At 46.5% G+C, this 27810-nt stretch overlaps 1 protein-coding gene and 1 long non-coding RNA gene across 12 annotated transcripts in view; one reads left to right on the forward strand and one right to left on the reverse strand.

Annotated features, from left to right (window-relative positions):
• LOC113268851 (uncharacterized) overlaps positions 1–13827 on the reverse strand; it is a 34541-nt gene extending 20714 nt beyond the window's left edge. For 2 of the 3 annotated variants that reach the window (XR_006411523.3, XR_003321283.4), the window contains exons 1-2: positions 13301–13827; positions 12489–12673 (exon numbers count right to left, since the gene is read on the reverse strand). This is a non-coding gene — a long non-coding RNA (uncharacterized LOC113268851). The remainder of the gene's footprint in view (positions 1–12488; positions 12674–13300) is intronic. The other variant, XR_008961306.1, reaches the window with a different exon arrangement.
• A 377-nt stretch (positions 13828–14204) lies between these two features.
• Positions 14205–27810, forward strand: part of MSI2 (musashi RNA binding protein 2) — a 386748-nt gene continuing 373142 nt past the window's right edge. For 3 of the 9 annotated variants that reach the window (XM_044390832.3, XM_026517411.4, XM_044390833.2), the window contains exons 1-5: positions 14357–14438; positions 14732–14772; positions 15093–15174; positions 15876–15960; positions 19947–19988. In XM_044390832.3, coding sequence (XP_044246767.1) covers positions 14377–14438; positions 14732–14772; positions 15093–15174; positions 15876–15960; positions 19947–19988 — 312 coding nt within the window. In that variant the 5' untranslated portion in view covers positions 14357–14376. Of the gene's footprint in view, positions 14439–14731; positions 14773–15092; positions 15175–15875; positions 15961–19946; positions 19989–27810 lie in introns of all 9 variants that reach the window. The other 6 variants (XM_044390831.3, XM_048223858.2, XM_044390834.3 and 3 more) reach the window with 6 other exon arrangements.

The following is a 27810-nucleotide window of genomic DNA, read 5'->3' on the forward strand; positions in this document are numbered from 1 at the left end:
GTGATCCAGACTAGAAGATACAAAGCCAGGGCTCGCCCTCCTTTCTTGTGTGGCATCTGCTGAGTGGGTGATGGGGTCCTGGGGTCTGCTCAGAACCCAGAGGCGTGGCCATCCACTGTTGGGGGGAGGGGCTCCAGCATCATCGGAACCACGGAAGCAAGAGGATGGTGACAAAATTAATTTTCTGGTTCACTTCAATTTATTCTTATGTTCATTCCTTCTCCTCTTGGGTGACGGTCCTTTCTTCATCTTGTTCTAATTCTGGGTGTTTTTATGCACAGCCTCTTGTTCCCGCCACCCATGGGCACAGCCACACTTTGGTTTCTTATGCCCTCTCCAAGCGGTATTATTTTTAGCACGAGCGTCTTACTCAGCGATTTGCTGTGAAGTCTGTCCTCTATTGTCCTCCCTCCTGATCTTTTCTCTGATTCCTTTCTTCCCTCTCTGTGTGTCCATACCACGTGTAGCTACGTAGATTTGATTTCCGCCTATTTGAACCCCCTGCGGGGGTTACAGTGCTTTCTCCCTTCCTTACCCTACCCTTCCCTTCCCTTGTTTTTCAGCCACTTCGAACTGGTAACTGTAGAAACTGCAGTGCGGGCTATCGTGGTGGGCCTTGGTTTCAGCTTCAGGAAACCTCAGGATCTGTGGGGCTTGGGTCTTACAATTTGATGGCAGCCCCCACCCCCTCCCAGCTCTGGAATCTGGGGCCCAAGAGGCAAGAGGCAGCTTCTCTTTCCTCCACCAGCAGAGGGAACTGAAACGCATGGGCGCAAGTAGGCGTTCCCCGCATCCACCAGAAGAGGGCGTCATACCCACGGTCCTCCAAAGTTGGAATTCCTCACACGGGAAGAGATCCTGTCTGGTTGGCCTCCCAAAGACCCAGAGAGATGACGGGATGACATCACAGCCAGGCTTCCTACTGCTGTTTTGGCCATCTGTAATACTGGGTAAATGGTAAAAAGCTAAGGATTTTGAAGAAGTGGACCCAACATTGGTCCAAACTAACGGGTGGTTTTGTGGGTTGAGCTAGGGGCTGGCTGTGGGCGACCTGGCAAGCTGATGGGGTCTGAGGCTAGACGGTGAAAGCCTGGGGGAATGTTTGGAGGTCCCAGACAGAACTGCGCTGTGTGTGAGGGGGCCTGGGTGGAGGGGCCCCTGCTTGTTTCCAGCTGTGACACCGAAGTTTCTGCTCGGCAAGGCAGAGCACGGTGGGGATGGGGCAAGTGCCCAAATGAGTGCAGAGGTGTAAGGGAAGGTGACCGCGGCACCAAGTCAACCGTTTCCAGGTGGAGTTGAAAGGCATAGCCATTTTCTCCTGCAGGCCCCGGCACCTTTCATCAAGACCAAATTGGTAACTGATTAAAAAAAAAAAAAGAAGAAATGGAAGATTAAGCTCTAGAGGCCAGAGGAGAAAATGGTTTCCAGGTGCAAAGGACCACCGCTCTATTAACACCACTGAGCGTTCAAGGAGCCCACCGTTCTCCCACCCTCCCGGGCAGCGCTGGACACCCACCAGGTCTAGCAGGCAAAGGGCTCCCTACCTGCCAAGCAGCGGAGACGCTTAATAAAATATTTACCTACACGTATAAGGATAATGATGACTGAACGACAAACGGCAGTTAAACAGCTTTCAGCTGCATGGGAGAGCAGCTCTGGGAGATTGTCCGTGAAAATGGTCACTTTCTGTTTAATTCCAGAGGCTTCTCTCCTGTGCCTGCCACGCCCACACTCACCTAAGGGAGCCATGGTCAGGGAGGGGGCTCACCAGCATGGCACAGGGTGCCCCCTGCAGGGAGCTGCCCCCCAGAGGGGCTGGAGCCAGCCTCGCACCCAACCCCAAGCTACTGTCCACCTCATAACTCCTGAGGAATGAAGATGTCCAAGGCCCTGTCCGCCACCGCACCTAGAAGGATCCTCGCTGCGGTCACTCCATAAACGATGTTGACATTTATTAGGAGTCTGACTTTTTCCCACTCAGCTAAACTTGTAAGCAGCATTTGCCCTGGTTGGGTGTGATCATTTTGAGTTGGGAACGAGGAAAGCGGAAGGCAGAGGGGACAAAAAGGAGCAAAAGTCTTCAACCACCACACTAGATTTCTAGCTGTGTCCTATGGGAACATGGAAAGGGAAAAAGGAAAAATTTTGGCTAACTATGTTTCCCCAACCCCTCCCTCCATTAGGGAGCTTTTTTTTTTTTTTTTTGCGTTTCCCTCCCTGGCCTGGGAAAGAAATAACAAAGCAAAGCAAATTTTCTCCGTCATTTAAATAGACTCTTATGTCTCTAAGTATACCAGACAATGTTGGAAGTAAATTACACATAAAGATATTTATATGTTAGATAAGTAAAGAGTGTTTGAAAAATACAGTTTCGCTTTCAGCCTCACACCCTCTGCCTTTGTTCATTTTCTTCCCAGATATTTTATACCTCCAGTTACAACGGTTAGAAAGATACCATCTTGGCTTTCCCACTTTACACAGATCTAGAAGAAGGACCAACCAACGAAAGGTCTGTGTGCACATGCATATTTTCTATTTCTTGGAAGAAAACAAACCAGCTTTGAATTTAAGAGCATGCTCAGAAGTTGTAAATCTTGAGGAAAGAAACTATTTATTTATTGAAGGGAAATACAAAGGGCCCATTACTTTTAGACGTGAAATTTATACTTGGGTGAGATTTTCATGAATAAAAACTCATTTCACTAAATAGTTTCTGGTAAAAATATGGTTTGCTTTTTTGGTGCAAAGTCTGCCCTGTCTGTTCTTAAGGGGAGGCTTGTGAGAGACTATGAGAGATGAAGTGAACATACTCTTTAATCAGAGAGGCACTTGGCTTGGCAGTGAAATGCAATCCTGAAAAGTAAACAAAGTACATCGTGTGAAAAAGAGCAAGTTTAAATTAATCTTGCTTTTCCAATTTGAAAACATGCTCATGGTTGTTAGCAACTGAGTCAAGACATTTAAATCATATATATACTTTTATATCTTGACAGTGACCTTTTATAAGTGTGCAGTGGGGATAAGATGATGAGCAAAGCAATGCTCCAGAAAGAGCATTTTAGGTAATTGAACATGAAATGTGTTGCAATCTGATAACATTAATAATACGCAATCGCTACTTTATATCTAATATGCAGTTCATTTGGCCAGAGTCTAACTAAAACGCTCTATAAATGTTAGCATACGAATCCTGGTGTGAGCCTATAAAGTAAGCAGCTCTATTTTAGTGTGTTTTGAAGTATCTCTGTATTCGTTCTCTATTCCGGGTAACAAATTATCCCAATTTAGTAGCTTCAGACAACAAGTCTTTACTATCTCACATGGTATCTGAGGGTCAGGAAGCGGGAATGGCTTAGTTGGGAGGTTCTGGCTCAAGGTCTCTCAGGAAGTTGCAGTCAAGGCCTAGGCCAGGGGAGCAGTCATCTGAAGGCTTGACTGGGGCTGGCAGATCTGCCTTTTATGTGTCTAACTCACAATCCTGGCAAGATGGCATTGCTGACAGCAAACCTCAGTTCTTCTCCACATGGGCCTCTCCATTGGGCTACTTGATGGTCTTCACGATATGGCAGCCGGCTTCCCCCAGAGCAAGTGATCCAAGAGAGAGAGCAAGGTGGGAGCCATGATGCCTTGTGTGACCTACCTTGGAATTCACCTACCATCATTTCCCTCACATGCTGTTCATTAGAAACCAGTCACTAAGTATGGCAGACACTTGGGGGAGGGGAACCAGGCTCCACTTCTTAGAGGAGTATGAAAAACATTGTGGTCCTATTTTAAAACCACCTCGACCCCCTGTTTACGGATGGGGCAGTTGAGATGCATGGTCCTTATTGGCTCAAGGTCACCAAGTTACTAGGATGACCCTAGATGCCAGGTGGCAGGCTGTTTTACTTTCCCTCCGCTGTGCCATCCACACACAAAGCAAAACAGAAACCCCCCCATTCCTGAATCACTGCACCCAAATTCAAAATCTCCCTCTTTAAAATGGCCAAGATCGTCTAAAAGCAGTAGTGGGGTTTATGTTTGGAAATGGATGAAATGGACATTAGACTGGAAGGTAGGAGTCAGCTATCCTCTGAATCAGCTCTGTGACTTTGCAAAGAAAACACTTCTCTTGGGGATGGTTTCCTCCTTTGTAAAACAAAATGGGTTAGCTAAATGGTTTCCAAACTTAGTTGCCTATCAAGTCCTCGGGGGAATGAAAAACTCACTGGCCTTGTAATCTCCAGGAACCTTTTTTTTTTCTTCTTTTTTTGAGAGAAAGAGAGAGAGAGAGAAAGAGAGGGAGAGAAAGAGCACACATGCATGTGTATGCATGTGTGTGTGTGGGGGTTAGGGACAGAGCGAGGGGGAGAGAGAGAATCTTAAGCAGGCTACATGCCCAGCACAGAGCCCAATGCGGGGCTCGATCTTATGACCCTGAGATCATGACCTGAGCCAAAATCAAGAGTTGGACACTTAACTGACTGAGCCACCCAGGTCCCCAATAATCTCTAGGACTCTTTATAATTAAAAGGTCCTTGGGAGTCAGATGGACAGTTAGCATACGCATATGCTCGGCTAGATTACTTCTCATGCTTCCAGCTCCAACATTATTTGAACGCCTCCCTCTGACTGCATGTGCCCAGGAAAATCAATGGTGCTCAAGCCTGCAGTCATGAGGGAAATGTCAGAAAAATATGATGCCTGGGGCCCCTCCCCAGGCAAAATAAATCAGACATTCTGGGGTAGAGCCCAGGGATCATTATGGCTTTCTTGTTTTCCTTAGTACGTTTTAAATAATTGTGTTTAGCCTTGGTTGCACATTAGAACCACTTGGGAAGTTTTAAAAAAGACCACTGCCCAGGTAGGTGGTCTCCCAACCAATTAAATCAGAATCTTGTGGGCGGAGCCAAGCATCTGTATTTTGTAAAGTTCCCAGGTGGTTAGAAGGGATAGCTGCATTGACCTGTGTTTGCCTCACTGGAGACAATACCAATGCTACCTCACCCATAAAAGATTATGCATGAGTTCAACTATAGTTCAATTTAAAATAAAAATTAAAAAAAGATTATTCAGAAGAGAAATTATTCCGAAATCTCAGGTGCCACAGTACTCTAAGAAATAATGCATTTGCAATGGAAGACATTAAACTGAAATAGAAGTGAGTTCCCTTTCTGGCAATATGGCAGATGAAATAATTTCAGTCATCCTCCCACGATAGCCCATCTCTAAACATTGGTCAAAATGCAATAAACACCCACTGAAATGAGCTCATGAGACAGTCAGGACAGGCCCCCGGTGCCAGAAGCAAGAGGGAAATGGCAGTTAGTATGGTGAGCAAGTAAGCTGAGACGGAGCTGGCCTTGGGCAGGTTGTTGGCCTTGACATTCACACGGGAAGGAGACTGTGGCTTGAGCCCACTCAAAGTGAGAAGGTGGTACTGATATCCCCACATTACACTGGAACCCTCAAAAGTATGAATCACTTTAGAAATAATTCACTGGGAAAAAAACCCTAGGGGCACAGGAAGATAAGAAAATTTCACTGTCTTGGCATGATTTAAACATGGAGAAAGAAGTCTTCACTGAGAATTTGGGACTACAGCCCAGCCTTCACGTCAGTTTGGGGCTGGAATTTACTCTACCTGTATGATCCCCGAATCAGGAACCCCAAAACTGAGAAGCGAAGATAAGACCCTACTCCAAACTACAAAATATACGTGCATATAATCGACCATGACCAAGGAACCTCAGGAAACAGAACTATCAGAGAGACTGTAAAGTACATAAGTTTAAAATTATGAAAGACATAAAAGAACATTTGGACCATGAGAAAATAACAGTATTTTAAAAAGGTAGATTTGAAAGAGAACTAAATAGAACCTTTGGAAATGACATATATAGTCACTGAAATGAAAAGCTCGGTGGGTGAGTTACACTGCGGATTCGCCATTGCTGAAGAAAAAAACTGAGAAATTGTCCAGTAAGTATCCCAGAGAGATAAAGTGAAGGAAAGTGTGAGAGAAAGGTTCAGGGTGTTGCCCGGAAAGAGATGGTACATTATACACTTAACACAGGTACCAGAAGGAGAACATAGAGAGAATGTAGGGGACATAGGATTTATACAGACAATGACTGAAAGGTTTGCAAATTTGGTAAGAAAACATGAACCCTGAGATTTTGGAGGTACAATGAATCTTGAACCAGGTAAATAAAAAGACATTCACACCTGAACACAGCACGGTAAGGCCGCAGGGAGCCAAAGACAAAGAGAAAATCTTTTTTTTTTTTTTTTTTAAAGATTTTATTTATTTATTTGACAGAGATAGAGACAGCCAGAGAGAGAGGGAACACAAGCAGGGGGATTGGGAGAGGAAGAAGCAGGCTCCCAGCAGAGAAGCCTGATGTGGGGCTCGATCCCATAACGCCGGGATCACGCCCTGAGCTGAAGGCAGACGCTTAACCGCTGTGCCACCCAGGCGCCCCGACAAAGAGAAAATCTTAAAACCAGAAGGAAAAGCCAGATTACCTACAAAGGAATGACAATGAGACAGACAGCAAACGTCTCAACAATAGATAAACAACAAGATGTGTCTTGAGGGTAAAATAACTTTCAATCTAGATTCTATCCCCAGAGAAATCATCATTCAAGAATGAGAGCGCGCTCAAGCCATTCTATGTTAATGGAGAAAGCAGGTCACTCACATAACCTCCCTGAAAGGAATACTAAAGGGTGCGCTTCAAGGAAAAGGGCTGGTAATTAGAAAAGAGGAATGGTAGGCCAGAAACAAAGGTGAAGAAATTGGTAAACAGGAGCAAATCTACACAAGAACTGCGTAAAACTCAAGTGACAACAGTGATTAAATGTAGGGGTGTTAAAAGCAGGTGAGTCTGCAATAACAAGCGACAGTAACACGTCTGAGGACGGACAGAACGGAAATGGAATCATTCTTAGCTTACCGTATAGTTGTAGTGGGGCTGGATCTCATGTTAAGCATTCTAAAATAACCACTAAAAGCAGAGAAGTAGAACTTACAGCTGCTAAATTAAGAGAAAAGGGGAACAAAGAATTCTTGATCGATTTGATAGAAAAGAAGAAAGGAAGTAAACAAAAACTTAAGAGAAAGCAAATAAGCAAAAGGTGCAAAATGAGACTGAACGCATCGATTCCAAACCGTCAGTCAGCAGTAGACCAGTAGGCTGTCTTACCTGGTGCTAGCGGGGGCACCAAGTGCAGCAGCACTTCGGAAAAGTGCTTTGCATTATTTAGTACAGTTTTACGTTCCCGTACCTTATGACACAGTCATCACTCCAAGGAAGATTTCTTGCCCGCATGCACCAGAGGACAAGAATGTTCACTATAGCACTGCTCATAGCAGCAAAAAATGGAAACAACTCAAAGTCCTGTGACCGAAGAATGGACAAAATAAACCGTGGCAGCGGCACACAATAGCGTATCATACAGTCAGAAATACAAATGCAGGGGCGCCTGGGTGGCACAGTGGTTAAGCGTCTGCCTTCGGCTCAGGGTGTGATCCCAGCGTTACGGGATCGAGCCCCACATCAGGCTCCTCCGCTATGAGCCTGCTTCTTCCTTTCCCACTCCCCCTGCTTGTGTTCCCTCTCTCGCTGGCTGTCTCTATCTCTGTCAAATAAATAAATAAAATCTTAAAAAAAAAAAAAAAAAAAAAGAAATACAAATGCACTACCACCGGGGCGCCTGGGTGGCTCAGTGGGTTAAGCGTCTGCCTTCGGCTCAGGTTATGATCTCAGTGTCCTGGGATGGAGCCCCGCAGCGTGCTCCCTGCTCAGAGGGGAGCCTGCTTCTCCCTCTCGCTCTGTGTGCGCATGCTCACGCTCTCTCTCAAATAAATAAGTAAATCTTAAAAAAAAAAAAAGAATGAACGACAACCAGATGTAATAATCTAGCTGAACCTTAACAATATGATGTGGGGCAAAAAATATAAAGCTCAGAAATGTTTCATAATAACTTAAAACAAGTATGTGATGAACATTTGATAAAAATTTTTAAAAAGCGAAAGAATAATAAATGCAAGATTGAGATTAGTGGTTACTTCAGATGGAAGAAAAGATAGGGGAGAAGCATATAGGTAGTTGTACGTCATTGTTAACGGCTTTTGTTCTCTAATTGAATAACAGGTTTATAGGTGTTCATAATATCAAAAAACAAAATAAAATAAGGCCATGAATATACCCAATGATGACAGTGTGTTTAATCCCAGAGATTGTGGTTAATATATTTTTGCATCCCTAAGTTTCATTAAAAACATCACATTAAATGTAAATCAACAAAACTTACTAACCAAATAAGTAAATGAACAAGATCCAGCTACATGCTGTCTATAAGAGACTCACATAAAACTTATAGACATAGAAAGGCTGAAAGTAAAGGATGGAAAAAGATAATGCCAGACAAATGCTAATTAGAAGTTGGAGTAGTTATATTTTTCACAGGCAAAGTAGACTTTAAATCCAAGAGTACTATGGTTAAAGATCATTTGTGTATAGTTGATCCTTGAACCATGCAGGGGTTAGGGATGATGACCCTCTGAGCAGGTGAAAATCTGCGTATGACTTTCAACTCCCCCAAAACTTAACTACCAATAGCTTATCTTGACTGGAAGACATAAAGAGTCAATTAATACATATTTTGTGTATGTATTATATATCACATTCTCACAATAAATAACATAACAATTACATACTTTATACGTTATATGTATTATATACTGTATTCTCACAATAAAGTAAGCTAGAGAAAAGAAAATGTTATTAAGAAAATAGTAAAGAGAAAATATACAGTAATTTCACAGTACTGTACTATCTTTATTGAAAAAAGTCTGTATATAAGCAGAACTGCACAGTTCAAACCTGTGTTGTTCAAGGGTCAACTGTATACATTAAAGAAACAATTCACTGGGGAAACAGTATATTTAAGCTTGTATGTACCTAATAACATAGCTTCAAAATACATAAAGCAAAAAGTAAGACAAATAAAATGTAAAAAATAGAAAAATGCACAGCCATAGTAGGAGATATTAACAGCCCTTTTTGACATGCCTTATCACATATTTTTAAAATATAGGAAAAATAAGATTTGAGAGATTTTTAGGAGAAATTGGCAAATGCAATCATATAAGGAGATTTTGATATACGACTATAAAAAGTGATAGATCAAACAAACAAAATATTAGTAAGGCTACAGAAAATCCGGATAACAATTGAGAAGCTTGATCTGATAGATCTATATGGTATGCTACACTTAACAATTGAGGCACACCCATTCTGGTTTTTTTAAAGTAAGCTCTATGTCCAAAATGGGGCTTGAACTCTCGACCCCAAGATCAAGAGTTGCGTGCTCCACCAACTGGGCCAGCCATGTGGAATATTCTTTTCAAAGCCACATGGAATATTTATAAAGATTGACCATTTGGCAAAGCAAGGCTCAACAAATAACAAGAATCTGTTTTATACAGACCACCTTCTCTGACCCTAATTCAATTACCCTAGATATAAATAACTAAAAACAAAAACCTTATGTTTAGAAATATAAAGATACACATGTATTGAGCCAAAGAAGAAATCATATTTGAAATCTATTCTTCGCCTGGGATGATAATAAAAATTCTCTATATCTTGTGGAATGTAGCTTGAGTGGTACTCAGAGTGAAATCCATAGTCTTCTATGTCACAATCAGAAAACAGGAGCCTGAAAATTAGTTACTTAAGGCACCAATTTAAAAAAATGTTTAAACAGCAAGAGAATAAACCCAAGAGAGCAGAAGAAAATAATACAAGATATATATTAATAGTATACAATATGTATTATGTTCTTACATGTGGTATATATTCTTTTTTTTTAAAGATTTTATTTATTTATTTAACAGAGAGAGAGACAGCCAGCGAGAGAGGGAACACAAGCAGGGGGAGTGTGAGAGGAAGAAGCAGGCTCATAGCGGAGGAGCCTGATGTGGGGCTCAATCCCATAACGCCGGGATCACGCCCTGAGCTCAAGGCAGATGCTTAACCGCTGTGCCACCCAGGCACCCCATACATGTGGTATATATTCTTATATATGCTATACGTGCTTTTATTCTTATACACAAGAATATAAGATGTATAATAACATGTAAAAACAAAAATAAAAGCAAAAAAACAGTGTTAACCAAACTAAAAGCTGATTCTCTGAAAACACTAGTAGAAAGAAGAAATATTAGTTAAATAAAGGGAGACCTCTGGCACCACTGATCCAGAAAAGAGAAGACACATACACAATAATAGTAGGAATGAAAAAATGAACATAATGGACAGATGCAGAAGAGATTAAAATATATTAAGAGGAAATTATCGACAGCATTTTGTTAATACATTTGAAAACCTAGCTGCTATGAATAATTTCCTTGAAAAACATAATGCGTAAGAACTGACTCAAGAAGAATATAAAACCTAAAGAGATCCATAGCCACTAAAGAAATGGAATCGGTAGTTAAAAATCAACCTAGGAAATGTTTATCCCATACCCAGACATTTTACCGGAAAGTTCTACCAAACATTCAAGGAACACATAATTCCAATTTTATACACACTGTTCCAGAAAATGAAAAAAGAAGGAACATTTACTAGTTCATTTTATGAGGCCAGTATAACCAGACAAAGGCAATACAAAAAGGGAAAACTGCAGCCAATTTGACTTATGGACATGGATACAATAAATCCTACAATTAAATTAGATGTTGACCTTCATTCATTCATTCATCCTTTCATTTGTTCACATTGAGTGTCAACCATGCGCTAACATGTGCTAATGTGTGGAGGAGGGCAGAGCTTATGGTTGGGTGGAGAGAGGAGGAACAAAGCAGATGATTGCACAGGGTAAAGTACATAGAGGACATCCTGGTAAGATAACAGTGCCTACCAAGGGGGATTTGACCCAGTCAGAGAAAGCTTTCCAGGCACATTAATGGAGTAAGAAATGGTATGGGAAGAATGCTTAGAAAGTTATCACAGGGGCTCAAGTGGGAAATGCGGGATGCAGCAGCAGGGAAGATGAATTTGAGAGAAACGTAGGAAGTGAAACCCACACACCTTCATGACAGATCGCACATGGGAAGACATCAACCTGGAGAAGGGCCAACCTTGTCTCTAGGATGGCTGGGGTTCTGTTGACCCACATAGGGAAACTTAAAGAGAGTTTTAGGTTCAGGGGGAAAACGCATGCATGTGTTTTTGGACATGCATGTTGAGTCCAGGGTACCTCCAGAAAGGTGAAGTGGAGATGGCGAATGGGAAATTAACCAGAGCCTGGAGCTCTGTGGAGAGCTCAGGCCGGAGATTTAAATTGGAGGAGCTTCAGCAAGTAGGTAGTATTTAAACCCATGGTTCCGAGGAGCTCGTCCAGGGAGGGTGTGTAACTGGGGAAGAGAATGAACACAAATATTTAAAGGAAAGGCAGAGGAGGAGTCAGGGTAAAGAGAGAAGGAGTGGCTGCAGAGGTAGGAGGAAAACCAAAAGAATGTGGGCATCAAGGATGCCAAGGGAAGAGCGAGTTACACGAAGGGAGTGTCTAACAGTGTCATGGGCAGTAGAGGGGGTAGCGCACTGACATCGTGCGCTGCTGGAATTCTCCTGACCCGGGGCTGCATTAAGCGAGTGAGCTGGAGAAGAAATGCATAATAAATAATGAGTTACCCCAAATAACATAGTGCAAAAGGGCAGCAAGAGAGAATTTTTTGGGACAGTGAGACTCTTCTGCTTCTTGGATTGGCTATCGTGGAGACAACGCAATCCTATGCATTTGTCAAAAACTCATAGAATGATAGCTCAAGAAGAGTAAATATTATACCATATAAACAAAACATCCACAAGTAAAAACAATGTAGCCACGGAAATATAAGATCATGCTCTCTCTCCACCAGTGACTTCATAATTGCAGTGCTAGCCCCTGTCAGGGTTTTAATTCAGTTCAGGGTCAGCTTGCGTAGGTCTACAACAGGGAGCAAGGGCACCCACTCTTGCCTTGTGAAGGACAGAATAAATATGCATGCAACAGAGCCAAAGGGCATCAGAGTGAGGGCCAGAGCCCCTCTTAGGAGCTGACTGACTGGTGGGGGTGGGGTCTAGCCTGGTGAGCTTGGCTCCTCTGGGACCCTGATGAAAAAACAAGAGGGTTGGATCGGGAAAGGCCTTTCTACCTCTGATGGTCTGTGGTTCTAGTGCAAAAATCCCAAACAAAATCCAATTAGCTCTGTTGTCTGCATTTTGTTATTGAGAATAGTCATAATAAACAATCACCATAATAACAACTGGCTTCTTCAACCCACAGAGACCCCAGATGATTTGGGAAGCAGCTTGGAGTGACGGGAAAATGCCGGGGTTTGTGGTTTAAAGTTCTAAAGTGCCCTCAAAACAATCATAGTAGGTAATGATTGATAATAAGCACAATCCCCATAGGTTTGCAATAAAAAAGAGACTTTTATATTTACTTACTTCAATCTCTCCTCTCACCCCATCAATCCTGTCAGTGAGGAATTATCCCAAATTTAGGAGGCAGGGAGATGAAGAATCTGGTCATCCAAGGCTTTGGCTAGTGTTGGGCTTTTCCAAATAGTCCACTTTGCCACGACCGCGGTGGGTTCGGTACAGTTCTGGTGTTGAGTGTATTCCATTGTGTCCTAATCCCATGAAAATTAATGGACAAGTGTTAATTGGGCATCAATTCATACTTAACATTAATCTGAGTATTTGATGAACCACAAATTTATGTTGCCCCTCATGCCATATTAACTCAATTTATTGTAATAATTTAAAACAATATGGATAATTGTATCCTTACTGTTTTCAATACCCCATAAATTGAATCCAGTCTGAATCCGACTAGCCTGGAATCTGCTCGGGAAGCGTGCGATGCCTTTGGGAAGCTACAAGCATCGTCTTTTTGGGGTTTTCAGGGCAGGGAGGGAAGAAACCAGTATTTATTAAGCACCTACTGTGTGCCAGGACCTGTGCGGCACCACACTGCTACCAAGGTGGTAGGGGGTGAGTGTGTTTGAAGCCTTCTGCTACCCTCAGCCACCTCCTCAGATTGGGGAGGGGTGTCCTGGGCTATTTCAACCTCATGCATTTTACTATCTCAGCATAATAATAAAAAAAATATATATATAACGAGCCGGTTGGAGAGGGGTTTCCTGAAAACAACCACCCTTCCCAGCCATCCCAGAGATGCTTCAAAACTATTTCTCACTATATACAAAAATTTACTTTGAACCCCAATCATTTGACCTTGACCCCTGTAAACCTACTTTATTATATTTTTTAAACTCTGTATGATTAACGCCGAAACCCTTTCTTCGGCACTTTCTCACCGCTGGAATCGCGTCAGTTTCTCAAAGTTCCAAAATAACCTTTCCCCGGCACGGATTCGTACCTCCGCCGGGGAAGGGCGGGGAGCGGCGCAAGACGTGCGGGTGTGGAGCGAGAGCCAGAGAGAACTTCCAGCGCCAAAGGAAAATAAAACTTGTGGCTGCTGTTTGTGCGGGAGGGTCTCCTCAGTCCTGAAGCTCCCCGATCCTGGGGGGTCTCGTGGCCCGCCGAGGAGCGCCAGGGTTTGGGTTTGATCCCGACGTCCTTGACCTAAATTTCTGCGCGATGGCTGGAAAAAGGGCGCAGAGCTGGGCGGGCGGCTGGTGCCATCCCCGGATCCTGGCGGCCGGGGCCGGCGAACTTGAATGGAGAGGCTGAACTAGAGGGGGTGGGGGGCGTCTTCTCCCCTGCCCAAGCGAGGAGCGGCGGCGAGCTCCCCGCGCCTCCCCCTCCCCCGATCCACCCGCCCCCCGCAGCCCATGTGATCCAAGGAAGTCGGGGTGCGCTCCCCCTCGCCCGGAGTCGGGCCCGCCTAGAGGCGGAGCCCCCTCCGGCCGCGGGGTTCGCGCACCGCCCCCGTGGGTCCGGCCGCGGGGGGCCGAGTGTGCGCGCGCGGGCAGGCGGGGGCCGCACCGGGGTGCGTGACGTCACCGGCATTGGTTACACGACGTTCTAGAACTCCGCCCCACGTGCGCCGGGGAGGAGGGGGAGGAGGGGGAGGAGGAGGAGGAGATGGGGGTGGGGAGGAGGAGGGGGAGAGGTGGGGATGGGCCGGGGGGGCGGGGACGGGGGGGTGTGCGAGCAGCGGGGCTGAGCTAAGCCGAGCCCACGTGTGACGGCTCTCGCCGCTGCCCCGGCTCCGCCGCTCGCGGAGAGATTCGGAGGAGCCCGGGCGGGGGGGAGGAGGAGGGGGAGGAGGGAGCGGGAGATCTCGGGGCTCGGAGCCGGCCGCCGCTCCGCTCCGATCGCTGTGGGGCTCGGTTTTTTGGGGGTGGGGGGGCGGGGGGGCTCAGATATGGAGGCAAATGGGAGCCAAGGCACCTCGGGCAGCGCCAACGACTCCCAGCACGACCCCGGGTAAGTTTCCAGCCGCTGCCCACCGCGCCGCCTCGGGCTCGCTCTCCTTGCAGCGGCGGGGACGGCGGTGCGCGGAGCCGGGCATCTCCCGCGCCCCCCCGCCCCTCCCGCGCGCCCCCCCCGTGGAAGTTACACACCTTTGGATTGCATTTCGCCGTCACCTTCTCCCCCACCCCACCTCCCGGCTCTTGCTCGCTCGCTCCCCCCCGCTTTCCTTTTAGCTTTTGTAAGTTACACGTCAAAATGGCCGATCTGACATCGGTGCTCACTTCTGTTATGTTTTCTCCCTCTAGTAAAATGTTTATCGGTGGACTGAGCTGGCAGACCTCACCAGGTAAGGGAGGGAGGGGGGGACGTCTGGGTCCCCCCCTTCTTGGCTTCTTTATTGCTCTTTGTTATCCGGGTGTAGGAGGGCCCCCCCCGCCATTGGCTCCCCACTTCTCCTGTGCAAGGTTATTTTTTTAAATAGAAATCCTTTCCGAGCCCTCTACGCGACCTCTGTTGCCGAATTTCCCCCGCGTGTGCAAAAAATGCAAAAACAAAACAGAATAACAACAGAAAACTACTTTTGGTTTTTGTCCTTGATCAAAATTTGCATTGCTTTTTTTTTCCACACCTTCTCCCCCCCCCATCTCTCTCTTTCTCTCTCTACAGATAGCCTTAGAGACTATTTTAGCAAATTTGGAGAAATTAGAGAATGTATGGTCATGAGAGATCCCACTACGAAACGCTCCAGGTAAACCATTCCCTTCTGGATTTTGTCTTTATTTTAGAACAAAGTTTAAGTGTTATTTTTGGAGGTGTCTTCGGAAGTAGCTAAGCGGATTTAGAATGGGGCTCAGGCATGTGGCTGGTTTCGAACGTCGCTGTATTCCACCCCCCACCCCCGCCCCCATAACCCGAAAGGTTATTGTTAATTGGGGCTGAACTCTGGATTCAGAGATGTCCAGCTCTCTGCTTTAAGTCCTTTTCCCGTCGCTTCTTTTTCTCCTGTTTAAAATGACATTCAGCTTCATTCACTTTCTACATAGTTTTTTTTTTTTTTTAATGTATGCTTTCCCCACACTCCCAGCTCCCCAAACTCTTCAGCCCCTTTTAGAAAGCTGGATCAATCTCTTCTGAGCGCCGGGTTTTCTTCGGAATAAAACAAAGCGTTAAGAAAGGGAAGGGGAGGAGGAGAGGAGACTGAGGTGGCGAAAGAGTGGAGACACCAGCATTTTCCAAGTTACCTCCACCCGCCCTGCCCCCGTTCCACTTCCCCCGTTAACCTTGATGTGTTTTCTTGCGAGGCGGAGGGGGTTTGGGGGAGGGCCGTGGGCAGCGGGGGTGCGGGGGGCAACTTTGGCTCTCTCCATTCTGCAGGAGGGCTCACTCCTTGTTGCTTTCAGTGGTGTCACATTTTCTTGTTTGTTTTTCTCCCTCTTTGTCTCATTTCAGAGGCTTCGGTTTCGTCACGTTCGCAGACCCAGCAAGTGTAGATAAAGTATTAGGTCAGCCCCACCATGAGTTAGATTCCAAGACGGTAGGTTGCTTTCTGTCGTTGTTGTTGTTCGCCCCTGTTCAGGACCCATCTGGGCATTGACAGCCCCATTTAAAGGGACAGTGCTTTCTTTTGCTTCTGTGCTGAGAACTGGGTAGTGATAAGCAGGGCTCTCGAGTTGGCTCTAAAGTTTGCTGCCATGGCTGGGTTTGGGGTTTTCTGTTTAGAGCCTGTCCCCCTGCAGCTCCAGATGCTGCGGAGCGTAGGGCTGGGGGAGGGGTCAGCTCAGGGACAGGCTATCTACCAGGCCCAGGGACCATGCAAACAAACTGCACCGCAGAGCAAAGGCAACTTTTCTTTGTCAGCCGAGCACAGCACGCGTTCCCAACTGTGGCTGTGGGAATTGGCTTTTAGAAGGCACAGCCCGGTGCCTGGCCAGCGTAGAGGGACTGGGGACAGGAGGAAGGCGAGGGGGCGCTAATCACAGGTCCAGGCAACAGGTCCCTCCTGGGGCACCTCGGATTTGGAATGCGGTTTGAGAAGGGAAAGAGACCTCCCAGAGGCAAGCTGGGCGTCCAGTGGGTGACTCCAGATGGACTGAAATCTAAGACTGATAAGGCCTTGGGTTTCCAAGGGATTTGGTTTTGCTTTTTTCCCCCAGATCCTTTATTTGGAGCGAGGGTACTTTTATAGCATTAGAAGGTTTCAGACACTCAGGTGAAGAGGGGAAGAGTCTCTAGGTAGAGATTAGAGATGAAGGGAAGAAAGATCCTAGTACAATGGGGGGGGGGCGGACAGCTCCTAGTGTTTTATTTAGACCCCTGTGTTAGCTTTGTGGCTCTCCCCCTTCCCTTTATGCCTGTTAGTATCTCCCCACAGTTTTTATACATCCGCCAAAGCAGGGGCCTGGAGGTGACATTGGGATGCAGTGCTGGGCTGCTTGGGACTGTGGTAGGCGGTGGGGCAAGGCAAAGGATCCCGTTCTAGGCCCAGCTGCCCTTTATGAACTTGGACAAGTTCCCTGCCTTGGGGCCTCAGTTTCCTTTTCTGTAAAATATAGGAGTGGAACAGGGTGATCTTCCAAGCCCCTTTTGGCTTTAACATTGAGGGGAAAGGGAAAAAGGGAAAGAAACCTGGCTACCTTTGGTGCACATGAATTTATTTTGCAAATTCACCCTCTTTCTCTGATCAGAGGTCAGGTGCATGTTCCCTAGCCCCCAAGAGAGGACCTACGGACACTTTAAGTTGCTTTATGAATTGTGCTGGACTTGTCATAGTTTGCAGCCCAGCCTTTTTGCGCTTTTAAATAATTTAATTTTAGGGACAGTCATTTGTAGGGTGATAATGGATATCTGAAGAATTTTTTTTTTTCCCCTTGACTTCTTGGTCAGATGTTTCAAAAAGCTAGCAAAATTAAAGAGGAAATATTTCAAGGCAAATTCAGGAATTTATTATTCACTCCGTCTCCCCACCCTGGGTAGGAGAAATAGTGTGTGGTTTCTATGGTGCCTGGTGGGTCATAGCCCTCGGTATCAGGTGCAAAACGTGCGGTTTTCCCTCCCTAATTGTTTGTGGATATGTTTTGGTCACTATTATTTAGTATAACCTAGCTTTTGACTTTGTTTCAACGTTCAGTGCAGGAGGCAGAAGCGGTTGGTTTATTGACATGGAAACGAGGATCTTGTTTACCATTACCTTAAAAGCTTTGTTTAGGTAACGGCCATTCACATCCAAAATAGTACCCTAGTCTTTCCCTAGAGGACTTGTAGCTACAGTAAGTAGAGCTGTGCCTAACTAACTAATGTTTTAATTTTTGGTAGTTTTCTTTTTTGTTCGTTTAAAAAAATATAGTTGACAGGGATGTGCAAAAGGTTGGGATTCGCCATACTTACCTTGACCTGTCCTCTGCTTTAGAGATTTCAGCGTGTAAACTTTGCACACCAAAGAACGCGCCTGGTGGTCTGACACGCGGTTATCACAAACCCACCATCCAGGAATTCCGAATTGGCTTCGAGTTTTGTAATTTTAGATATTTTTTGAGTGTTCCGCTCTCTTCAGGGCTTCCTGTCCTCCCCCTGCCCCCGGGCTCCTGGTCTCTCTCCGGACATGTCCCTCACCTTTTACTCCACAAACAAGGTGACTTCTTACTGCAGTTGTGTGCTGGTCAGCTCAAAAGCCGTAGTCTGGGGGAGTGTTTATAAAAAGACGCATCTGTCTTAACGTTTGGTCAACAGAATGGAAAATCCACACCTGTTGTACCTCTCTCGTAGACAGCCCTAGCCAGTGCTGCACACACCTGTAGCTGTGGTAACGTTAATCTTGATGAGAGGGTAGTTTCCTAGATCAGAGATTTTTGTCTATTTTAGTTTTTGAAAAGTAATCCCTCATTTCTCAGGTGATGTTTCAAAAGGTAAAAAAACAAAACAAAAGAAAACATGCTGTGGACTTTTATTAGGTCTTTAAACCACTTTAATAGAAGTGGTAAATCTTTGTTTGTCTTCCCAGCTGGGGTGTCCCAAGGGATGGAGGTCTGGGTGCAGGAACTAGCTGGTGGGCCTTGCCCCCCACTCTGTGCTTTGTCCCACAGCCTTCCTCTTTCTGCCACCGCACGGCAGAACCGAAAAGCAGGGTTCAGGTCTACATTTTAAAAGGGGAAAATTGTATATTATGAAAGTCAGAGCATATAAATAAATTACTTATAGCAATATTCTATGTTGAGTTTTACCCAAAGACTTGTGACATTTAGAAGTCTAATGAAAACCCATAATGGGGATTTTTAAAATGCTTTCCCTCCCCATATTTTCTGCCTAACAACTTCCCCCACCTCGGATCAGCCTATTAGAGTCAAATGCTTCCGTGGGAATTGTTTTGAGTTTTAAAGCCATTCCCCTTTTGAGAGTCATGTGTTCTACGAAGTGTCTGATCTGGGGTAGAGGATGTTTTTCCATTCTGATTGGGGTTGGGGTAGGAAGAATACCCTGATTGTTACAGTAGATTCCGACTTCTTTTTTTCAGTATTTTTTTTTTTTTAACCCTCTCCCCATGATGGCCTTACTATTGTGATTCGCGTTTAGGTTGCTCATAGATTTCTACCCCCTGTGATTTTTAAAATCCAGGTGGTTTTAGCTTATGCGTTTCCTTTTTTTTTTTTTTAAAGATTTTATTTATTTATTCGACAGAGATAGAGACAGCCAGCGAGAGAGGGAACACAAGCAGGGGGAGTGGGAGAGGAAGAAGCAGGCTCATAGCAGAGGAGCCTGATGTGGGGCTCGATCCCAGAACGCCGGGATCACGCCCTGAGCCGAAGGCAGACGCTTAACCGCTGTGCCACCCGGACGCCCCTATGTGTTCCCTTTTATTTTACTTTCTTGTTATTATTTTTAAGAACTGGATTAGGGTCCATAGCTTTTGACACCTGCTTCCTCTTGCGGCCTCACTGCAGGATGAACCGTGTTTTGGGCTAACTCCAGTAACTGTACTTTGGCCGACACGATGTCTATGGGGCAGTTTTTGGATGTTGATGATTTAAAAAAAAGTTGGAATCCCCTTTTCTACCTGCCTTGTTTAGTTTTCGCTGGGGAGAAGATCTCCTCTCCAGTTAACCGACTGCTGGAAAATCCTTACGTTTAATTTTTCAGGTTATGATTTTTTTTTCAGGGATGATGTTCCCATCTTCTCTCCCAGCCATGCATTGCAAATTAGATGCAGGTACCACTCAATGTCCAGCGTCTGTGGAAGAGAAACCTTGCTTAAATAAGAACACGTGAGATCTGATGTTTTAAGAGTATCACACATTGAAATACGTGGTAGGACATTTTAGAGAGGCTAGCTTTATTTGTTACATTGTGGGAGGGATGAGTAAAGTTTGGATCAAAGTTTAAGGAACTTTTGAGTTGCCTGAGAAGTTACTAAAAGCTGGGTTATAAGCCTGAGAAATGAGTGATTAATAATTAGGTGAGTAATCATAATTTTTTCTCCCTCTCCTCCAAATACCGGAATTGACTCTTGCTTTCCCATTTTCCCCTCAGATTGACCCCAAAGTTGCATTTCCTCGTCGGGCGCAACCCAAGGTAAGCGGGAGAATCAGTAATAGGATTTTAGCACTCAGAGACGGTTTGCCAAGGATTTCGAATTTCAAACAGAGTACTGGCAATGAAGTGTTGAAACCTGGTGCCTTCAGGTTCCTTCAGGGTATCAGCATGTGGCTGTGAGAGTCCAGGCCAGGCAAGGAGCTCTGCGAGATAACCACGTGCGTCTGCAATTTAGCCATCCCGAGGTGGGTTCTGAGCACCCAACAGGCGGCAGGGGCAAGCCTGATCCCTCGTGGCAGGACAGAGCTCCGTCTGTTGCAATATTTATGCAAATGTTCTATTTATTTTTTAAGCATTGCCAAGATCCTATCAGGAGAACTTGGACATTTCCTTGTGACTGTCTTTTGGAGGGTTCTGTTTGAGGCCCTTACAACTTGGAGTTTATGGAGAGGAATAGAATTTGAGTAAACAGCTTGTCTTTTCTTGGAAAAACGACTTCGTAGACCCCTAAAGCCCTGAATCTGAAGCGGAGGCAGTGCTGTCTTGGTTTCAGGTTGGTGGGATCAATCAGGGCACGTTTCAAATCAGCCGTGCTGCCTCTGTATGGTAGTGCCGGGGCCTGGGGGCTGGGGAGAAGCTCTGAGTCTGTTACAAGCTTGGTCGAGTGGCCCTACAAGATTTGCTTAGAGGGTTGAGATCAGCCTTCACTTTTTCAAAGTGTGTGGCTAACACAGTTTTCGCTGAGCCAGCTGTGGGTATGAGAACAGAGCTACCTGGAACCGAAGGTGAAATTTATGGGCTTAAACATGTTAAAATCGCATGTTTTAATTATACTTTTTTCTTCCCTGTGTAATATTGAGAGGTAGACTTTTTCTGTAGCTTGTGGCCTTGGCATTCTTTGGGCGGGGGGCGGGAGGTGAAGCTCGCAATTACAGGTCATAAAGGGAAAGAGCTGTTGCTTTTGCAAATTCCATTTATTTCTTCAAGCATAGTCTCCCACAGGTAAAGGGAGGGATGAAGAACTTTAATGAAGAAAAAGTTGGCCCTTGTGGATGACATTTTGAGAATTTCGGGTCTGGAGGCTGCGGTGTGATCCATCCTTCCTTCCTTTTTTTCCCGTGTACTTTTTCTTTTCCTTTCTTTTCTTTCGAAGGAAACACAGATCTCTTAAGTAAATAGAGCAAAAATACTTTCTTAAGGCATTTCCCCCCCTAATGATTAAGCAAATAATAGGAATCAATGAACCAAAGAGGTTAGATTATTTCTGTACTGAGCACGAACTTTGGGACTGTAAACTGTGTAAAGGTTGCTTTTCAAACTGTGTGCGATCCTTGACATTTCGGAGGCTTTCCAGAATTAGCAGTATTTCCTGGGTTTGGAAGAATTGCTGTTTCTTCCATAAGTGTGAATCTTCAAATTTCCAGGTTAGTCATTTGATCACCCAGAACTAGGATCAGATTACCCTAGAGGGAAACTGGAAAAATCCCTGACTTGGTCAGACCGTGGGTTTGACCTGTTTTCTCTTCCCTCTTGTTGCCCACCCCTCACTCCCTGCCACTTTTTTTCTTTTTTTTTTAAACCAGGAAGACTATATTTCATTTTAACGTACTCTGGCATTTGGTTTTTCAGTGATGCATTCAACTTGAAAACGAAACAGACTCTATTTCTCGAACTTGTCAAAGTATGCACCTCCCCCCACCCCCCATCCCCAACCTGGAGTCTGGGATGTTTTAGGTGGATTGTCAGACTTTTAGATGTGAGCAAATATTATACCAGTTGGGGGAGGACATCTTTCCGTGGAGTTCTAGAGATTGCGTAACAATACCTTGCTTTTTACGACACCCTTTCCCAAGGACTTTCCTATCTGTTATCTCCATCTGCATCTCAGGTCCCAAGACACTGAGCAAACCTCCTCTCCCCGCCTGTTTGTTCCTCTGTAAAAGGCGAGTGATGGGAATAGCTCCCTCCCAAGGTTGCTGTGGAGAGTAAAAGAGCCCAGGACACAGTGAGGGCCTCATCCCTCCTAGTTGTCACTGCTACCGTTATTTTCATTGGTTTAATCGTCTCTCTTAATGATGTTTTCAAGTGCAGCAGCTTGGGTTTGCATCCCAGCTCCTCCCCTCATTTGCTGTGTGGATGTGGGCAAATCGTTTGGTTTCTTGGAACCCTGTATACCCTATCTTACTGAGTTTTTGTGCTGATTAAATAAATTACTAAAGGTAAAGTGCTTAAAAAAAAAAAAAGACCTGGTGCGTGATAGTACCAGATGTATTACCTGCTGTTTTTACTGTTAATTTTGTTAGACTCTCGTACCAGTCGCCAAGAGAGTGATCATAGTGACGTTAATTGAATTTATGTGCCAGGCACTGTTGTAGGGTCCTTACGTATATCAACTCATCCAGTCTTCGCCTGTGTCCTGAGAGGTGGGCACTACGATCATGTCCAATCTATAGATGAGAAAACCGAGGCACGCATGGTGAGAAGTGGGATACGGGCAGCCTAGCTCCAGAACTGGGCCCCCGCCCAGTGTGCTATCCTGTGGGGGAGATCTAGGGGTGTGACCTGTCCGTCCGGGCAGAGCACGCAGCTCAGGGTGGTGGTCAGGCTTCGAGCAGCAGAGCCGCAGCCGGCGCGCAGACTTTGGAGTTCCCTGGTTGGGTGGTTCACCCAGCCCCCGTGATGTCATCCCGTGCGGTGACTCTAGCTGGCCGTGCGGAGGGGCACCCCTTCCCAGGGCTCTGGGCTCGCTCAGCTCCAGAGAAGCGGCTGGGGAATTGGCGAGGTGTGTGCTGGTTGGGAGTTGAGGCAAGGTGGGGAGAAAGTGCCTTTCTTGTCAACAGTTATTTTCCGATAGAATTTGAGCCCGGCCATGGGGATTTCAGACTGAAGTTAGTGTTGGAGGCCAAACCCTGGCTGGCGGGGAGACTAGGAGTTCAAGTCAAGCCTTATTTATTTTTTGTTTATCTCCCTTCAATAAAACTTGTGTGTGTGGAGGTGTCGGGGTCCTGGTGCGCGGGGCGCTGCGCCCCCTCCTCGGGGGCTGGGTGAGCAGCTTGTCAGTGATATGTCAGCGCGGGTTTCAGTTCAGATGCTTTCCTCGGCTTTCTGGCTGTCCCTCTTTGCTAGCAGTCGCCGGAGAAATATTCGTGGAGGTGTTAAAACAAGAGTAGTGGAAAGAAGCCATAACTTAATACGAAAGCAAAGCCGAGGCAGGGAGGAGCAGACTTCACGTTAGTACTGTCATAATATTCTTTAATGTATCATATAAATAAAAATCTGTTTTGACCAGAATTTTAATGAGCGACCCGAAGGAAGGGTTTTGAATCCGAAGGAAGGGTTTTGAATCCGGCAGTGCATTCATCCCCTTTGCGATGTAAATGTTCCCATCTCAAGTGAAGTATAATGGGGCTTTATTAACTAGTCGAGGGGCGACTCTTTGGAGACTAGTGGCCGTTAATTAGCGAAGTACATTTTGATCAGAAGACGATGGGTCTGTTCTGTATCTTCCTATTTCGCCGGATGATTATTTCATTTTGTAAAATATGTAAGAGTTTCCTCCCCTCTGTCTTTTAAAAAATTGAAAGGGTCGTGCTATTTCTAAAAAAGATGACTTAATTGGAAGCCGTTGGAGGAACGGGCATGATTGGATCCATCATGTCATATCATTTTGTCAGTCCCTTTGGGCAGAAGCGTCGGCTGCCTGCAAGAGTTCTGCTCACGCTTTGTGGGTTCTTTTTCTTGTGCGGAAAAACCGAGAGGCGGCTGAACCTCTTCGGGCACGGGCGAGTCTGGGGGCAACTCCCCACCGGCCCTGATCATGCTCGCGTGTACCAAAGCCTTCTCCGCTCCCCGGTTGCCATTTTCCTCCTTACGTGTTAGAAGCCAGAACCTTATCTGTTGATCCACGGAGATCTCATTTCTTCAGCCTATTTCCAGTTGTCTTCAGTGGCAGCTGGGTGACCGTGGGCACCCCACGTGGGCCCCTCCACACCTCAGGTTCTTCCTCTTTAAAACAGGGGTGTAGTCCCCGGCGTGGAGTGGTTTTCAGCGTGAATGCAGAACTCTTTGCTGGGAGCCTGGCACAAGTTTGTGCCTGCAGGTGTCGTCTGGTATCATTATTATAGAATTACTTACTGTGACTGTCGTTTCTAAGTCATCTCCGTGCCCAACGTGGGGCCCGAACCTGCAACGCCAAGATCCAGAGTCCCGTGCTGTAGTGACAGAGCCAGCCAGGCACCCCGTTATCGAATTATCTTTGTAGAATAAGAAAAGTTACAGTGGAAAATGACCCAAGAAAAATCCTGATCAGAATGTAAGCCCCCTGCTGGCAGGCGCTGTTGATGGCTGACCTCACCGGATGCTTGAGTTGAATCCAGCCCACCTTTTTCAGGGTGGAGGCAGCTGACACGCAGGGAGGTTAGGTTGGCAGCTCCCAGGTCACACCGCTGAGTTGTGGCAAGGTTGCGCGAAGGCCAGGTTTTCCTGCTCCTGTCTCGTCCACTGATGAGGCTTCAGGGCCTGGAAGGTTCTCTGTTACGCATGCATCCGTCCAGATGGGTGCAGCACAGCACGAGCGGTTTACACACGCACCTCCTGTTCCGGGGGAGTGGTTTCTTGGCAGCTTCTCCGGGGCGGGCGAGGGGTGAGTGTTCGGCATCTGGCCTTCCCCTGCTGCTGTGGGTCGGGTCATTCTAGCGTCGTGCCATCTTGGGTGATCTGCAGCTGTCACCTCGCCGGCCACCCTGCCGGTGGGTTTCTGGTTCCCAGCGGGGACGTGGTGGTGTGTCTGCAGCCTTGTCTACAACCACGAGGACCCTGGGGGATTCGTGGCTTAGCTGTTTTCTTGTCGGGGAGCGTGGCTCCTTCCTGCGTTCCGGTCAGCAGCAGGTGTCAGCTCGGGAGGAGGGGCACCTCGTCCTACAAATGTCCTTCCCCGAGATTTTGCCTTTCCTTGCATGCCTTCCTTTCGTGTTAAGGTCAGTCTGCCGGAAGCCAGAGCTGCTGTGATCCGTATCAGACGTTTTCGGCAGGCAGGTGAGACCCCTCTGCCCCTCCGAGAAGGGGGGAGGAGGGAGGCACTCTCTGAGGAACCAGCTGACCCTCTTGGGTGCCCCTTGAGGCAGCATCCTTTGTTCCTGTCCTTTCGTATTTTTAAACCTGAACTTTCTCTGGCCGAAAGTCCCAGGAACACGAAAGAGAGATGTAGTTCATCATCTGTGTTCTCTTGTTCGATCTGGTGTGTTCCTTGCACAAGAGCTTGTTTAATTGTTTTTAATTGCTGACTGTATGCAGCCACTTTTGTTGGGGATTCAGGAAACCCTCAGTGCCCACCGAGCAAAGTCTGAACGTCTTAGCCAGCTGGTTAGGGTCCTTCAAGATCTGTACAAGGAGTGTCTTCTTCCAGCTTACTTCTCGACACTTCGGCCTTTTGCTGCCTTGAAACTGCACGTTCCCCCTTCTCTGAATAGCTGCCCTTTTGTGCACCCCTGCATGCCCTGCCCTTTCTTCTCAGGCCTGTGTGCTACCCACTTCTCTTGCAAAGCCCGACTTGGGGTACCTTTTCCACAGAGCTGTTTCTGCTCTCTCTTCGAGAGAGTCCTTCTTTCTCTGGATTTCCATAGCGCTTTACCTTTTCTTCAGTCATGGCAAACTATAATAATGATAACAGTAATAATAAGCTAGCAAATAATAATAATAAATTTGCAGAAAGTTTTTGACACGCTCATTAGGCATTGTGCTGGGCACGTGTTCATTTATTTGTTCACGAAACGTTATTGAGCACCTACTGTGTGCCAAGGCCTGTGTGCGGTCCTGAGGACAGTGTGGAGAATAAGACCACAAAGTCCCTGCCCTCATGGGGCTTTCACTCTAGGGGGGCACACAAGTAGTGAGCAGGTGGACGAGCACGTCACACGCCGCCAGGTGTGCAGGCACAGCAGGGTAAGAGCGAGGGTGGGGTGGGGACAGACTGTTGCTTCCGTGCGTTCAGTTGCCATTCTTGGTACTTGGCAATTACTTACCAGGTTTCTGCTTAGCACCAGCACCTGTGTCAGGCACTTTGTTCTGTGTCGTATGGTTATTTAGGTTCATGCCTTATTGCCTCCCCGGACAATGAATTGTAAGGACACAAACATATTTTATGAATTGCAAAAAAACCCCAAACCTTAGCTTTTACTGCTGCTCGTTGGTGCACCATCGATCTCCGTGTTGGTGGCATGAATGCAAAACGGCAAAGGTGACACGATTCTTGTCTCAAGGGTCTTCACTTCCAGTTGGGAGGACGGGTGCTACCTGTGGTACAGGAGAGGATGTGAAAAACACAGCAGAGCAGCAAGAACGGTCTTCCGAGGAAGGAAGAGCTAAGATAGCTTCTCAGAGGAGGTGGTCTTTCCCCCAGATCCTGAGGAACAGGAAGGAGGGAAGAATGGCAGGAATGCAAGGGGCTAGGAGAGGTCAGCGGGCCGCTGCAGCGAAGGGTATGTGTTGCATGGTGCGCGGGGTGAAGGCGTGGAGAGCAGGCTGGGGCCAGGTTGTGCTGCTTTGAATGCCAGGCTAAGCAAACGAGTCTGGGCTTTATTTGACATGTGCTGGGGAACCTGTCTTATGTGTGCACGGTCACAGAGATGCTCCCTACAAATGTTCTGAGCTCTTTTGGATCAGTCTGGAAGCCAGGGTCACGGATGGGACTGTGGCTGATGTGGTTTCGTGGAGACCCTCCCACCCTGGACCTGTGCCTTCCGCGTCATTCATACTGTGTTCTCTCTGGCTGGAGACCCTTCTCTAGGATCGATGTTCTCGGCAGATACCACCCCTGCTCTTTGGGGGTGTGGCAACCGCAAAGAGCTCTGTCCTTCTCTTGCTTCTGTCTTCTCTCTTCCTCTCCTCTTTACCTTCTTAGCTGGGGGTCATGATGTAGACAAAATCTCAAAGTTCTGTACTCTGTCCTTGTCCGAGCGGTGATCTTGACCTTGCTGTGTGTAGACAATGAGATGTCATTTCCTGGTGTGGAAATCACCGTTTGTCTGGATCACCGGGGTGTGTGTCCTGTGGCTGAGAGCAGCCTGAGCTGCACCTTCAGAGGTCTGCTTGGGGTCACCTCTCGCTCGGAGTGGCTGCCAGGTGTGAGGAACATGAGATTTTGGAGTCAGGCCCTGTGCCTGCCGTGTGAGCAAGTGTGGTCTTGGGACCGAGCACCTCGTGGTACGTGGTCGGAGCAGCGGGCTCTAGGGCGGTTGGTCCTGCTGGGGCAGGTGTCCTTTCTAGGGGTGATGGATAGAATAGCACGTTGAGATTCGGGAAATGGTGTGTCCAGTGGCTGGGTCAGCTCCCAGGGTCCCATGTGTATAACAAGATATCTCTGCTCTCTCTGTCTTTCAAGAGTAGATAACATCAAGTTCCCAGTGATCTGGAAAGTTTTTCTCAGGGTGTGTGCCTGCTGTACTTCTTTATTTTATTTTGAGACTTTCAGTGATGAAGAAAAATCCTAACCCAAAATAATGGCTGTTACTTGTTGTGAGTCAGTCTGTTCAAGGCATTGTGCTAAGCCTCTGCGCTTAATCTCCTTTAATTTCATCCTGACACCAGTCCTTTGCAGTGCTTCGTGTTCTCTCCGCCTCGAGGAATGGTAAACTGAGGCCCAGGGAGGTAAGCAGCTTTCCTGGGGCCGCAATCTTAGGGAGGGTCAGTGTTGGCCTTTGGACCAAAGTCTGAATTCCAAGTCCTTGCTCTCTTAGCCACAGGGCCCCGCTGCATCCAACGTCAGCAGTAGATTTTAGGTCCTTGAGCTTTGCCCGACTGCCATGTAGTGCTGAGGCCGGGAAGCAGGAATAGATTTTTGTGTAGTCTGGCCGGGAAGCTTCTG

The sequence above is a fragment of the Ursus arctos genome, unplaced genomic scaffold, assembly GCF_023065955.2.
Source record: "Ursus arctos isolate Adak ecotype North America unplaced genomic scaffold, UrsArc2.0 scaffold_24, whole genome shotgun sequence".
Taxonomy (NCBI): Eukaryota; Metazoa; Chordata; class Mammalia; order Carnivora; family Ursidae; genus Ursus; species Ursus arctos.